We start from the raw sequence: 16,043 nt of genomic DNA on the forward strand, positions 1-16,043 counted from the left end.
GTCTTTTCATAACTCCAGAGGGTGTAACCAACATACTGAATGACGTTAATCCAGTATGCATCATGTACATGTTTCGCTGCATTTACAGTTATCATAGAGGCTCATCTGGGCGGGACTGAAGCAGCTTTTCTCCACCTTAGCACCTCGTGATGATAGTGTGAAATACCAAAGCTGCTTGGAGTACATGAAGTCTTTATTTAGGAGCCATATCAGTGTTTTTACATCATGTTTATCACATACACCTCATCATTTCCCAACGTTTGTGATGACTAATCACTGCGATAGGGTTAAAGTGAATCTGAAAATGTCACAGCCGTAAACCCTCAACGGCACACAGTTATTTAGACGCAGATATGTTAAAGAAAATGTAATTATTGCCTTTATAGAGAGGCAAATCCCTCCCCTTCCGGTGGACCCCATGGGACCTTATTTTGGAAAACATATGAATGGTAGTCTACGGCGAGAGACAAATATCCTGTTTGATCCCGTTTAAATTGCGGCATGAATCACATATGTTTATCCATTTAAATGATAATTTTGCAAGTCAAGGAAGTTGCACTTTTGTAGTAAAACTGTTGAACTATGAGAGTGTGAAAGTACGTAATTAGAAAGACTAAACACCCAAAAGTCGTGCAAGTGGCGTCTCTCTCGCTGAAGCTACAATGCCTGTTTCATACTTGAAACGGATAAAACACATCAGGTGGCGTATTTATTATACACATGACTTATACTGTGCAAGACGAGAGATGTAGTTCACTGAGCGGTTTCACACAAAACTAAATGATACTACGACAAACCTACGACAAACTTTGACTTTCTTGACTTGCAAAATGATCGTTTAAATTGACAAACATCATATGTGTGATTCATGGCGCAATTTAAATGGGATCAAATTATCGTACATGTTTTTTTTGAAATAAGGTCCCATGTCGGTCCGCCGGAAGGGGAGGGACTTTTGCTCTTTATAAAGGCAACAATGACATATTAAATTTTTTTTTTTTTTTTTTTTACATATCTGCCTCTAAACAGCTGTTTATGTGAGGACAGACATTTGTATAATCCATGTACATTTTCCCATGTTAAAACCAGTCTTGGTGAAACTCGATGTCTTTGTGTCTCCATCTTGCATTTGTCACCAGTGTAAATGAGTGAATACAGACCTTGGGAACAAAATGTCCCCCCCCCCCCCTCTACAACAGTCCCCTCTGCTTTCCCGGTGTAATTCTGTAAGGAAATCATGAATAGCGGGAGACAGAGAGACCCTATTGAGACGAGCCTTTCTTTACATCGAAACTTAACTCCATTCCTTCCAGTATAACACCTTGACAAGGAGAATCCCTCCTGATAATGGGTTGTGTAGGGACACCACTGCTGCAGGCTGCATCCCTGTAATTGCTGAGCACTTCCTGGTGCAGGAGACAGTTGAGATGACATGGGAATGGGCGGGTCTCCAAAGACACACACACTTTATGGTGTAACTGCCCTGAGACAGACACAAACACACATACTTCTCATCTAATGATATACAGTATATTCATTAGTTTAATTGTCATATAACTCCGTATATGTTTAGCTTCTCTGATAGAACACATTACCCTGTTTGTGAAAACGCGTACACTATTTTATGTGTTTTTTTTAGTAAATAGGAGAAGAACTGGCCTGTTGAACAGACAATGAGAAGAGCACCGCCTGCGGAAACTCAGAGAAAACAAAAGGAAAGTTAAGGTAAAAAGCGTCCCGTATTGGCCCACACTGTTCTATTGACAGACAGAGATCAAATCAAAATAGGAAAGTTATTAATTAACATTTGAATCGGGAAATATGTCATACAAAATGGGAACACACAGATAGCCACACAAAATACACAAGCAAGGATATTCTCATATACACACACAGCCTCTTGGCAGATGGTGAACCATGAGGTCGACAGGGCTGTAAAACAAGCCTGTTCTCTTTGTCCACCTACGCAGCACTTTGCACAGTGTGTCTATCAGATGGCGGCTCTTTATCAAGGTGTGGCTGACACTGGCTCCGCACACAAAGCTCTGTTAAACAGGAATATGGGACGCCCGCTTCTAATAACTGGGGTGCTGTGGCTGCAGCTCTCTCTTGTGGCTGCCATTTTGCAGTGTGTGTAAATGACACAATGAACTGGCGTGACTGTCTGGTGACTTTTTGCTTCCTTCTTGAAACTTTAGTCAACAGCACATACTATGGCGTGTGATGACACCTACAGTTTGCATTTCTTTTGATATGAACCATGGAGGGACAGTTGACTGTTGCTTTTTGGGATTGTTAAAGTTAAAATCTAAATCTTGTTCAGTTGTCAACATCAGTCTCTTCTTATACCCATAAAGCCATTTTTGGAGGCTGTTCCCCATTTAAGTTCTCGTCTGTTAGCAGAGTTTGACCGACCTGCTCTAAATATCCTCTGTTAGGTGTAAATGCGCTTTTAAACTACAGGTGTTAGGCGTATGCGTCACTCCTGGTTACCCCACTGTATGTGTAATTATACGGTTGCATGGATGCTGGGTCTAAGAGGCATCCACCCCTGTCAATTATCAGACTGTTGGGGAGGAAGAGAGGAGATTATGCATAATTGCCAACCGTGGCCGGGCCTGGGTGTTTCCTCCTGAGTCAAATCACCGAGACAGAAAGGTGATAAGTGCGTTGGCCAATGCGAGCAGACAAATACTATGTTGCTCAACTGCATACCTGCCACTGGATTTGGCTCTGGAAACGATATGATTCATCAATCACTGTTGGAATCATTATATTTATAGCAGACATTAGTCTCTCATAAGTATGATTTGAACAGCTGGATGAATTAATGTTAAAATAAATGATGTTCACAATAAATACGATATATAAAATAATTAGGGCTGTCAAAGTTAACGCGTTAACGCAAATTTGTTTTAATGCCACTAATTTCTCTAATACAACTTGTGATTTTTAGGTTGTAGCAGACTCAGTTTTGAAGCTAGAGTGATACTGGAACAAGTAATCCATTGGTAGTAACCATGTCACACTAGGCTAAATAAAGCTCCAAACCTACGCTACATTTTGGTGTTGAAAAACTGTCATGGCCATTCTCAAAGGGGTCCCTTGACCTCTGACCTCCAGATATGTGAATGAAAATGGGTTCTATGGGTACCCACGAGTCTCCCCTTTACAGACATGCCCACTTTATGATAATCACATGCAGTTTGGGGCAAGTTATAGTCAAGTCAGCACGCTGACACACTGACAGCTGTTGTTGCCTGTTGGGCTGCAGTTTGCCATGTTATGATTTGAACATATTTTTATGCTAAATGCAGTACCTGTGAGGGTTTCTGGATCAATATTTGTCATTGTTTTGTGGTGTTAATTGATTTCCAATAATAAATATATACATACATTTGCATAAAGAACGCAAATTTGCCCACTCCCATGTTGATAAGAGTATTAAATACTAAAAAATTTATGATTCATTTGCGATTGATCACGATTAATCATGAACAATCATGTGATTAATCGCGATTAAGTATTTTAATTGATTGACAGCCCTACTTAACACATGTACCCTGGACAGAATTTTCACTTTTTTATGACATTTTGTGTCACTGAGCTTGTAGAAGATATCATTTTACCTTTTGTGTCAGGATATAATACCCCAGAAAACCGACAAATCCATTTTGATTGACACTCTGCTCTCATGTTACCGCAGGGTTCACACAACAGAGGCTAACAGGCAATTAATAATGAATGAAGCTAAACTTGGAGGTTGGGTAGGTGTGGGATACATAATCTTGAGTTTGTCTTGAGCTGCTGTTGTTGTAAGATTCAATCTACCAGCGGCAACTGTTGCTAAGGGTCCCATTACCGCAGTAACCGGTGATTGTTTACACTGGTCTAGTGGGTTTGCTTACTTGCAGTGTGACAGACTACACGGCTGATTTCAGTGGGCTAAACTGCTGACAGACATGTGATTTCACCTCTGTCAAGTCTGTCCTTCAGTCTGTGGTTTTGCTGTTTGTCTAGGTATGGCCGTTGGACTACAAGGTTGAGCGCACATGGCAGAAGAAGAACAGGCTGAGTAGGTTTTCATGGAGTCTGGCTGTCCTTGTGTGTGACGCTGGAGTTGCAGGTAAACCCCTTTGCTTCTGAATGTAGCTACAATAAGGTCAGCTCCTGTCTTCTAATACAAAACACTATTTGAGAGAGAGCACATTTTCTTTGTACTTTTTAATGTTTTTTTAATTTCTCATTTGCCAAATGTGATATTACATTTCAACAATACAGACAAAGAAAACAATGCTAACAGGTGCTAACAACCCTTTGGAGATTAAATGTTCATTAAACCAAACAAAACTATACTAAGAGTTTTGTCAGTAGTGAGCCTTAACATTTAAGATGTATTCTGATGGAAAGGTGATATAGTGTTGACAGAGGATGGTCATTCAAGCACAAAGGTTGAACTGGTGGTGTTAGACAAAAGGTCAGGGGGTCACCAAAATCATTTGGCATAATCCTCTGAATACCTTGACCATCACATCCTCACATCTGTCAATTTACACGGCAGTCTGGTCAATAGTAAAATATATTTTTTCCTGTGAGCAGTTGAATGGACTGATATGCTATGTAAGCCTTGTTATTAGAGGGGGAAATAATGTATGACGAGCTGTTTAGAATTCATACTAATCAACAAGTGTCTGCAGCCAAGCTAGCGCCTCCGTGAGGCTGTACTTTGGTACATTAGTGCGTTGAGCTAAATGCTTACATCAGCATGCTAACATGCTCACGATGACAATATTAACATGCCAATGTTTAGCACACTGGTTCCCAACCTGGGGGTGCCGACCCCCACTAGGGGTTGTTGCCAAAGCTTCACAGGGGGTCGCGAGACCTTCCTGATTTTAAGATATCTCAGCATTTCATTCATTTATTTGAGGAAAACTAAATGGAAGTTTGTATTATTATTTAAGATATAAACAGGATAAACAACCAAAGATCTAATAGAAAAATGGCGAAGCGTCTGCGAAAAGAAAACACTGCATTTGTCAAAAAAAAGAAGCCTATTAAGAAGTGGTTCCCAACTTTTTTTCTTAAGGGTCCCCTTTTCTATCGTGGAGTAAACTGACAACCCCAAATGACATTTTATTGATATTTTATATTATATTCAATGCATAACAATAACAGTACAGAACAAGTGATGAACTGTACAATTACCCCAAATAGTGAACGCATAACTGCAGGAAGTTTGTGTAAAATGAAGGATTTAGATCAATTTTGACCAAATTATTTACTGTGAATATTTAATAATAATAATTCCCTGTTATGAACTTTAATACAATTCTCTGTATTATGTTTTTTTGTTTGTTTTAACAATCATACAAATTTAATGGGCTTCTTTTTTTGACAATTTAGTGTTTTCTTCTCCCTGACGCTTGGTCATTGCTCTATCAACTCTTTGGTTGTTTATCCTGTTTATATCTTAAATAATAATCCAAACTTTCATTTAGTTTTCTTTACAGAAATTAATGAAATGCTGCGATATCCTGAAATGAATAAGGCCTCGCCACCTCCAGGTTAGGAACCAATGCTAATTATGTATGATTGTTAAAAATTAAAAATAAATAAACTCATCTATGATGTAATATTCACAGGAATTTATCTGCTCAAATCGCTTGTTTTACATTGAGTTAACCCAAACGGGTTAATTGTACAGTTTATCAGTAGTTTTGTACGGTTATTGTTATGCATTGAAATTGAAATGTTGACCCGATGATGGCGCTAGATGGACAGTTGAGGGGTGTAGCGTGGCTAATGAAAATATCATGTGACCATACCAGATGTGTACAGTACTATTAATGAGGTTAAACTGGTTCTTTTCTTTTCCTCTCATACTCTACCCTCATAAATCTTCAGTGTGCTCTGACTCACAATATAAAACATCTAATTCCTGGTCTCCGTTTCTGATTACAGCGTCACTGCACACCATAAAGGGGTTTTCACCAGCAATCTGCACCAGCGCGAGGTCATGTCTTCTGAGTGCTGGGTGAAGAAGCCCTGCTGTGAAGATCAGGCGGAGGAGACCGGACTGGAGAAGCAACAAGGGGAAGAAGCAGAGAAGGAGGACGTGGAGGTGACCTGTGGGGACAACCAGCCTGCAGGGGGCCTGAGGCAGGGGGAGCCGGGAGGAACACGGCCTTCGTCATCTGACCATAGTGGCGTGCAGGAAGTGATATCTGAAGTTAGACTAGAGCGGGTCCATAGGGAGGAGAGGCAGACTCAGGAAAAGAGAGAGCGGTTTTCCCACATGACTGTCAACAAGGGAAGCCGGCATAGAGGTTTAGGTGTGTGTAGGGAAAAGTATGATGTCATTTGTTGTTCTTTCCATAAGTTGATCCTTTATTGCGGCAAAATAACAAAATACAGTTCATCAACATCATTTACATGATGTACATAGTGATAGAGCTTATTTGTTTGTGTGAGTATGAGAGGATTTTTTTGTGTTTGTGTATGTAAAAGTATCAGGTGCAGGCCTGGTGGAGCGTTACCTCCGGAGGTCCTTCCCCAGGGGCTTGTCGACCTGCTCCTACCCAGACAGGGACCTGCAGCAGCAGGCAGAGGAGCCCCGGGGGCCTGGGCCTTTCTACTTCTTCGGAGGAACCAATGGGGCTGAAATGTAAGTAGACAAATATCAAATAAAGGACATGGAGAGTATCATTAACGTCCGGCGAAAAAATTTTTCAGAACAAGATTGATTTTATCTGAGCTTTCGCACTGCGAATAAAGGCATCAACCAATCACGTTGTGCGGTACGGACATATTCTGTACGTACACAATAGTGTACAACAACACAGAGGCTCTGTAGTGCGAACCAAGGCGACAAACTTTATTATTTATTTCAATTTTGACAAAGGCAGACCAGATCCACTCCCTCTGTTGTTACCTTCCACAATAAAAGCCCTAGGCATAAACACTGCTTAACTGTTTACCAGAAGAAAATTCACTTAAAGCATTTTGCTCAAAGGAAACTAAAATAGCCTACAGTAGTTAAGAGTATAGAACAGTTTACTTCTAACAAACTGCCAGACGCTGCTCTGGGTCAATACGATCCCGGTAGTTGGTCCTCTGCCTGCGCAAATCTATTCGAACCTTTTATTGAATTGCAACTGTCGTAAATTCACGTCGCTGCCGGTATGAATAGTTTTGATGCGAAATATTCACAGACAAGTATTACACATTTTTGTGTCTTTTATTCGCCACGCCCCCGGTGTGTAAAAGCCTGTAGTAAAAACCTAGTTTTACATGTGACCCCCTGACCTCTGGATTGTTGTGATTGATTTTTCTTTGGACCTTTCCTTTAGAGTAATCAGTTACTGTGAGAGCAGAGGATGGAAGAGGATTTACAACAAGCACAGGGAGGATTTCAAACTCAAGTGGTGTGAGTCCAAATCACCAGCCAACTACCATAACTTCAGAGAAGGTGCAGTACTTTATTAATCACTAGACATAATCTGAATGCTGTTTATTTTTACTATAAACTTTAAAAACGTGCACAATCTGCCCTAAGGAAATGAGAAAGAAAATTGGAAATCTGTATCTCAGAAATGAAACTGATGTTTCATTTCTGTTCTCATTAGGCTTTTAGTAGAAAAGAGGATTATTGCCTTCCATTCACAGAAAGAAAACTTGAAATCTTCATTTGTTGTTCCCAGGTGAGCAGCTGGTGTACCAGATTCCCAACAACAAGGTGCTCACCACTAAGATCGGCCTCCTCAGCAGTCTGCGGCAGTATGAGCGAGTCAGCAGCAAAGTCTACCACGGACGAGGACTGAGGTTTTATGTGTATTAAAAGCAGACAGATATAACCGCTATTTCCCTCATATAATTTATAGTTGTGTCACAAATCTCCTAGCAACAATCTGGTGCCATCATGGAGGTTCAATAGAGGCCCGGCTCGGCAAATACTGAGTGAAAGACATATCAGCCTGTGATACTATTTAATAAACACGGCCAAATGGCATCAGCCGAAATCAGGCCTCCCATCTGAATCACACAAGCTTGGTATTGAGCATTATGTGTGTCAGTTATATAAACTATTATTGATAGTAAATGAATTCAGATATAACCTTTTACAATCTGAAAAACACCCAAACGATCTCTTTAATAGGAACAAATGTCTGTCTGATGACACATTTACAACACTACTGCATGCTTTGAAAAGTGGTCAGCAGTAATCTAGAGTATGATTCATTTTTAGGAAAAGAAAACATGTAAAAACACAGGTATGGTCCTTTAAACACACACGGTTTTATAGTTTAAAAATAAGGTGGAATAAATATTTATCTAAAATAACTCAGTAGGCTTTGGATGCTCAATATATGACGCATTTTTTCATGATTCTGATTTCCAATCCTGCTGGTTCAAACAGATGAAGACACACAGCCATTCATTTGTGCACCGTCCTTGTGTTTTTGTACTTCACAGGACTCTTAAAATGGAGGAGTTTATTCCCAATACCTTCCGCATGGATGTGAGGGAAGAGAGGGAGGCTTTCTTTGCCCAGCAGGAAGGTAAAAATGCCCAAACATCTCAGTAGTACTTCATCAGAAGTATCCTGATGCAACGACAACACAACACTGGTTCAACTGGATTCGTGTTTATTTAGAAGGCTCCAGTGTAAAAAAAGATCAATCAAAGATGACCTGTCAAGCATCCAATAATGAAAAGAAAGAATAGTTTGTGCTTGGTAGTGTTACGACAACAGTTGCCTTGGTGATTGTTTAATCAAGAGGGTTGAGGACGTTGGAAAATAATGCACTCCACCTCCCATAAGGCCCTGATTATATCACCAGGGGAACATGCTGTTGCCATAGAGATGAGTCAGCAGAGGGCAGGGCTGAGACACAAACACAAGGAGAGACGCTCAACAGGACTGAGACAAATAAAATACATCTAATATTAAGACTGAAGAAAAATATATATTTTTTTAGGACTGGAGATGTAACGATTCCCTGGTTTCTGTATTATTTGTAGTAATACTGTACAGACACCCAGTTATGATAAGTGATATACAGGTTATGACAAACATGGTTATCACTAAGTAAACAGGAGAAAGACACAGACAGCTGGTTTAGATCTCTGGGTGACGGATGAATCTGTGGAAAAGAAGACGAGAGAAAAGAACAACCATCCTGAGAGTACTCTAAGAGAGATCATAACTTAGACTAAACATTACTCGCAAGGAGTCCTAGCTTAGGAGTAATTTAGGAAACATCTGTATACAGATGTTTCCTAAATTACTATAATAAATATATAAATATATATTTATTATTGGAAATCAATTAACAAAACAATGACAAATATTGTGTAGAAACCCTCACAGGTACTGCATTTAGCATAAAAAATGTGCTCAAATCATAAAATGGCAAACTCAAGCCCAACAGGCAACAACAGCTGTCAGTGTGCTGACTTGACTATGACTTCTTTTATCTATGTTTCTGCATTGCATTCACGCAATCGATCTTTTGGAGGTTGTAGCGGGCTCAGTTTTAAAGCTAGATACTGAAGATACTGGCATCATATGAAACTAGAAAACCTAAAGAATATATTGGTACCAACCATGTCATAATAACTTGTCGTGAAGGAGGTTAAATAACGCTCCAAACTTGCGCTAAACTGTGGTGAGGAAAAACTGGCATGGCTATTTTCAAAGGGGTCCCTTGACCTCTGACCTCAAGATATGTAAATAAGAATGGGTTCTATTGGTACCCACGAGTCTCCCCTTTACAGACATGCCCACATTATGATAATCACATGCAGTTTGGGGCAAGTCATAGTCAAGTCAGCACACTGACACACTGACAGCTGCTGTTGCCTGTTGGGACTTTATGCTAAATGCAGTACCTGTGAAGGTTTCTGGACAATATTCGTCATTGTTTTATGTTGTTAATTGATTTCCAATAAGAAATATACACATACATTTGCATAAAGCAATAATATTTGCACACACCCATGTTGGTAAGACTGAGTATTAAATACTTGACAAATCTCCCTGTAAGGTACGTTTTGAACAGATCAAAAAATTTGATTAATCGCAATTAACTATGGACAATCATGCGATTAATCACGATTAAATATTTCAACCGATTGACAGAACACAACAGAAAAACATTGAAACAGTACAGACCTGAGAAGTCTCACTGAATCTCTGAGCAGAGTAGGACTTTATGTTTCATACCTGTGTATTTCACAAGTTTGTTGATTTACCTGATGTAACTTTACGACTGTCACCAGATGAGAGCGACAATGAGAGTCCATTGTGGATCTGTAAGCCCACGGGTTCGAACCAGGGCAGAGGGATCTTCCTGCTGAAGAACCAGGAGGACGTAAACGCCTTCAGACTGAAGCTGCAGCAGGACAGCCAGGCTGACAGGAATATTCTCCACCGCCAGCCTCAGGCTCGCATTGTCCAACAGTGGGTGAACATACCGAACTATTAAAATGAAAATCAGGACACATTTTGTGTCTCCAAAAAGGCAACATCTTGTTGACAAATTGCCCTTTCCTATTTTTCCCCCAGTTACATCCAGAGTCCGCTGCTCCTGAAAGGGAAGAAGTTTGATGTGCGCTCTTACCTTCTGATCGCCTGCACTGAACCTTACATGGTCTTCTTTCGCCACGGATATGTGCGACTGACATGCGACCTCTACGACCCCAGATCCAACAACCTCTCTGCCCATCTGACCAATCAGGTACACCTTAATACTGTACATACTCTACCAAAACATCCATGGTTACAGTTAACTCACTGACAGGTCAAAGTTTAAAGGATAGGGTTGTCTTAAAACAGTAGCCCATATTTAGTTTGTTGTAATCACTCCATCTGCTCATACTGGCCTTTAAAAGATCACTTTCGAATGTGTTCTTTCACTGTGGGCGAAAGCTGTGCAAAAATATAGACGAATGTATTTAAAATGGATTGAAGTCAAATTGAAGGCTTTTACGAAGGACACCTACATGTTCTGTTCGTGTTTTAAACAGCTGCCAACACTACGAGCAACCACGACGCATTTTTCCCCGGATTCGTGTTTACTCCATCATTTATCTGACGGTAATATAAGGCTTCTGCCCTGTAAGTTAGACAAATCAAGTAGATATCTTTCAAACTTTGGAAGATATTCTTTGCAGTTGCTGGGTGACAATCCCCACACACTGCTCGTTCTTGTTTTATTAAATCAACTTTCTTTAATGAATATAACTTGTCAGTTTCGTTTGATTGCTGCTAGACCGACCCGTTAATACAGGTGTGTCCTTTGCGTTTGGCGAGTGGGAGAGAAAATGTTTTGTTTTTTTACCGCAGTGACTTTTCAATATCTGTTGATTTTTAGACTTAACGCTCTGCAGATATTGGAAATGTTTGGATTATACGAGTCTGAAACAATCCTTCGTAGTCGCTGTGCGCAATATACGGATACATTCAATAAGAGAGATAACTGAGATATGGCGACGATCCAACTTCTTAAAAAATCTGCTCTGTGCTCCTGCTCACGCTCCCCGCTCACATGCTCTGACAAATATTAATTTGTTTCGAAATCTGGACACAAAAAGGATCGATTGCAGGTATCGTTTGACTGGAGAAGTTTCAATACTACTTGGTACTGAGCTATTTCGGTTGATACTTTAAAGGAGTACCGATTCCAGCCATAATTACCGGTACGCCTGCATTGAATAAAAAGAAGTACTGGGAACTGGACTGAAATCACTGATCATTTTGGGAGTTTAAAGGCACTTTATTTATTATTAATTCACCAGCTTGATACACAATCACAGACTTTTATACTGTTTGCCATGTAAACTTCCATTTAACACAAATCTAAAAGGACAAAATCATTCATGATAATACTGGAGTGATATTTGCATCCCATCCTTCTTTGCATTACTTGTCCTCCATTTCCAGAGAGGTTGAATAGATGAAGCATTAGCTGTGGCACTGACTGTCTCATGTGTCTCTGGTCCCCCTGCTGTCCGTCTCCAGTACATGCAGAAGCAGAACCCCCTGTACAGCGAACTAAAGGAGGACACTGTGTGGTCCATGGAGAGCTTCAACACCTACGTCAACGACAGGTTTCGGGTTGCCAAGGGTCTGCCCAGGGACTGGGTGCTGGGCGCCTTCACAGTGAGTACTGCCGTGTGTTGTAGCTCTCGGGGACCAATTACCATTATAATGAAGGCTGTTGGTGCTTGCAGCTAATTGAGATTGTGGTTAGTTTTGGATGATCTCATTCCTGTCTGAGGATACATCATGTTATTACTAGATGAAATGTGCTGTTTGGTGGTTGTTTTTATCCATAGCACTTTACAACAAACACAATCTACACATTTGAACTATTCATTTTTAGGTTACACTTTTTAAAGAGAAACCTCAAACCTTCAATGTGTGATAGTGACACTCATTGAAGTTTATACAACGAACCATATACATAGAGAAAGAATCTAATCGGTTATTAGAGCCACTCTGTATAGAAATGAAAAATGATTTCAACTTTATTTATTATTAAAGGAACAGTGTAACATTTCCAAGGGTCTGTTAGCAGTAATGGAATATGATATTCATAGCTATGTTTTCATTAATGTATAATCACCTGAAACTAAGAATCATTGTGTTTTTGTTAGTTTAGAATGAGCCCTTCATATCTACATGAGCGGAGTCCGCCATGTTTCTACAGTAGCCTAGAACAGACAAACCAAACACTGGCTCTAGAGAGAGACATTAACGTTTTTACGTTACCTGAAGGACACCGTATTGCAGTAACATGAGCCTCAGAGTGCAAAACCGTGGTACCGCCAGCTACCGTCTAACTTCCGTTGCTCCTAAAGTAGTGTTATTATGGTAAGGACGGCCTCTGAGCGAGGCGAGGGGTACTCAGTTAAAGCCATGATGTGTAGGATTGGCAGCATCTAGTGGTGAGGTTGCAGATTGAAACCAACTATTATTAATACATGTATTAAAGGGGCACTCCACTGAGTTGCATTATGGGAATTGTAGGATTCAGTGTTGTTGGAGGTTAAATCATTTTATGTACCAAAAGTCAGGATATCTCGTCCTCTGCGGTGTTGATTGTTTTTGTGTAGCTTAGTATTTCCTTAACTTGGTCTTTAAACTTACTTTTCTGTCAGATTATGTGTTAGCTGGTAATATACTATAGTTAGTGAGATACAGTAATTTAGTTTAAAGCTGCATTTATCAAAATTATATCTACTCTACTAAGAATTTTAGCTTTTAATAGCTTATTGTTTTGTTTTTTTGATAAAAAGTTCTGATAAACCTACTGTACGCTCCCTGCCCGGCACTGAACAGCACACAAACAGTCAATGTTGTGTTTATACCTTGTTTTGCTAGCCCCAAATAACCAAATAAGATATTATTGCAGCTAAATTGTTTCAACACAAAGCCAGTCATCAGTAAAGAAATGATATAATAATTTATCCTAATTTGACTGGCTGGTTGTCTTTTCTTTCCGTGCATCAGAAGCGCATGCAGCAGATCATGACGCAGTGTTTCTTAGCAGTCAAATCCCAGTTAGACTGCCGACTGGGCTTCTTTGATTTGTTTGGCTGCGACTTCATGGTTGACGAGGACTTCAAGGTGGGTGAGACGTCGCTGATTATCTGATTGGTGTTCAACATGTGTGTTAATGTGTATGTTTCTGGACTAATCGTGTCTTCATGTGTTTTTAATAGGTGTGGCTGTTGGAGATGAACTGTAATCCAGCTCTCCACACGAACTGTGAAGTGCTGAAGGAAGTGATACCCAGCGCGGTTGTGGAGACGCTGGGTGAGTTTACGTTATTACATCTATACAGATAGAAAAGTTAATTTTTTTTCCCAGGCTCAGTAGATATTTAAAGGCAGGGTTGGTGATGTTGAGAAACTAGCAAGAGTACACTAGATTTTTAAAAATGATCTGAAAAAAGTGTTGACAACTCATTTCCAATGAAAGTAGCTAGCAGCACTAGCTCCAAAATTCCTTCAATCTAGCAAATCTCCAATGCCATGCCTCATTATTGAACATATACAAACTAGGGTTGCCAATCGTTTAAAATATTAAATCGCTATTGTCCATAGTTAATCCCGATTGATTGCAAATTAATCAAATTTTTTATCTGTTCAAAATGAACCTTAAAGGGAGATTTGTCAAGTATTTAATACTCTCATCAACGTGGGAGTGGGCAAATATTCTGCTTTATGCAAATGTATGTATATATTTATTAGCGTCTGTAAAAGTTAACGCAAATTCGTTTTAACGTCACTAATTTCTTTAACGCATTAACACAACTTGCGAATTTAGATTGTAGTAGTTTTAAAGCTAGAGTGAAGATACAGGTATATGAAACCAGAAACCCTAAGAAATCGGTTGGTACCAACCATGTCATACTAGCTTGTCCAATCATTACATTCGGGCCTAATATAATTATTGGACGGGCTTATTCCTGTTCTGCGACAGCCACACACCAGATTTGGGATGTAATGACAATTTCAAGTAATATAACAAAAAATGTTTCTTAAATCTTTACCAACCCTGCCTTTAAAGTGTAAATTTAACACCATGCTCAAACAAAAGTGTTCTTACATCATTTCACTGCATGCACAGGTACAGTCATAGTTCCCAATATTAACTATGTTACTTCACTAATTTGTTGCTGTCACTCCTTCATGCTCTAGATTTAACTCTGGAGATCTTCAACAAGTGTCGTCTCAAGCAGAGGATTTTTCCTTTGGCCAGTCAGAGGGATTTTGTGCTGCTTTACAACAGAGTTTTTCCACCTGATTCAGTGCTGGCCTGCAGCAAGAACAACACAAACGGGGAATTCAACCAGAAAAGCACCAAAAATACTGTACTCAGAAGATGCATGTCAGGGACAGAGGACAAAATTGTGCCCCCATCACACCTTGTAAGTGGGGAAGGACGGAGTAGTTCAAAGTCTGGCCAGTGTCCCACCACATCCATCACCGCCTCACCTCTCCATCAAAGCTCTCCGTCAGTGCAGGGACCTTCACATTTACACAGCAAAAGCATACAGCCTGCTGGGAACAAGAACCCCAGGCCTCGGGTCGAGCTCAAGCTGGGCAAATGTAGTTTTCATCGTCATTCGAAAGCTGCAAATGATGTGAATCAGCAGAAGACAAGGATCATCACGTCGCTGTCGTCACCAGGGATCACCGTCTGTGGTTCTCCAGAGATGACGACACCATTCCCTCCTCATGCTGGTCCTCCTGTCTGTGGGAACAAACTTGAAGAAGAGCTCAGAGAGGACACAAACTATGTTTATGAGACGAAAGACGAACTGTGATGCATTATTTGCAAATAGCTGCAATCTAAAGAGCTTTGTATAAAAATAAAGTCTATCTACAACTCGGACATCTGGTACTGTTTTCAGGGTTTCCGCCGGGGGCAATGACTTCTCATTGAAATTTAATGAGAATTAATTTATATATTTTGTGCAAAATAGAATTAAAAAAAAAGTAATATTATAGTATGTCGATATTTTTTTTGAAAAGTTATAAATAATATGTCGAAAAAAAAGTCATAGTATAGTATGTCAAAAAAGTAAAAATAAATGTCATAGTATAGTATGTCTAAAAAAGTTAAAAAAAAAAAAAGTCACAGTATAGTATGTTGACAAAAGTAAAAAAAGTTATAGTATAGTATGTCAAAAAAAAGTAAAAAAATAATTAAAGTATAATATGTAAAAAAAGTTAAAAAAAAAGTCATAGTATAGTATGTCAAAAAAAAAAAAAAAAAAGTTATAGTATAGTATGTAAAAAAAGTAAACAAAAAAGTCATAGTACAGTATGTCGAAAAAAGTAAAAAAAAAAAAAAAGTCATAGTATAGTATGTCGAAAAAAGCAAAAAAAGGTCATTGTATAGTATGTAAAAAAAAACTTTAAAAAAGAATTATAGTATAAAATGTAAAAAAACTTTAAAAAAAGTCACAGTAGGCTATAGTATGTCGAAAACAGTTAAAAAAAGTCATAGCATAGTATGTCAAAAA

The 16,043-nt window shown here is 39.3% G+C and overlaps 1 protein-coding gene across 1 annotated transcript; it reads left to right on the top strand.

The window, feature by feature from the left end:
* The first annotated feature begins 1,663 nt into the window (after positions 1-1,663).
* On the top strand, positions 1,664-15,409 carry ttll10 (tubulin tyrosine ligase-like family, member 10). Its single transcript, XM_074644608.1, has 13 exons — positions 1,664-1,725; positions 4,021-4,126; positions 5,965-6,335; positions 6,511-6,667; positions 7,353-7,471; positions 7,704-7,824; positions 8,476-8,561; positions 10,285-10,465; positions 10,571-10,742; positions 12,026-12,166; positions 13,520-13,636; positions 13,732-13,825; positions 14,713-15,409. Exons 3-13 carry the CDS (start codon positions 6,020-6,022, stop codon positions 15,339-15,341), a joined length of 2,133 nt encoding a protein of 710 aa, XP_074500709.1. The 5' UTR covers positions 1,664-1,725; positions 4,021-4,126; positions 5,965-6,019; the 3' UTR covers positions 15,342-15,409.
* Positions 15,410-16,043: the final 634 nt, after the last annotated feature.

This window comes from Sebastes fasciatus, chromosome 8 (genome assembly GCF_043250625.1).
Source record: "Sebastes fasciatus isolate fSebFas1 chromosome 8, fSebFas1.pri, whole genome shotgun sequence".
Taxonomy (NCBI): domain Eukaryota; kingdom Metazoa; phylum Chordata; class Actinopteri; order Perciformes; family Sebastidae; genus Sebastes; species Sebastes fasciatus.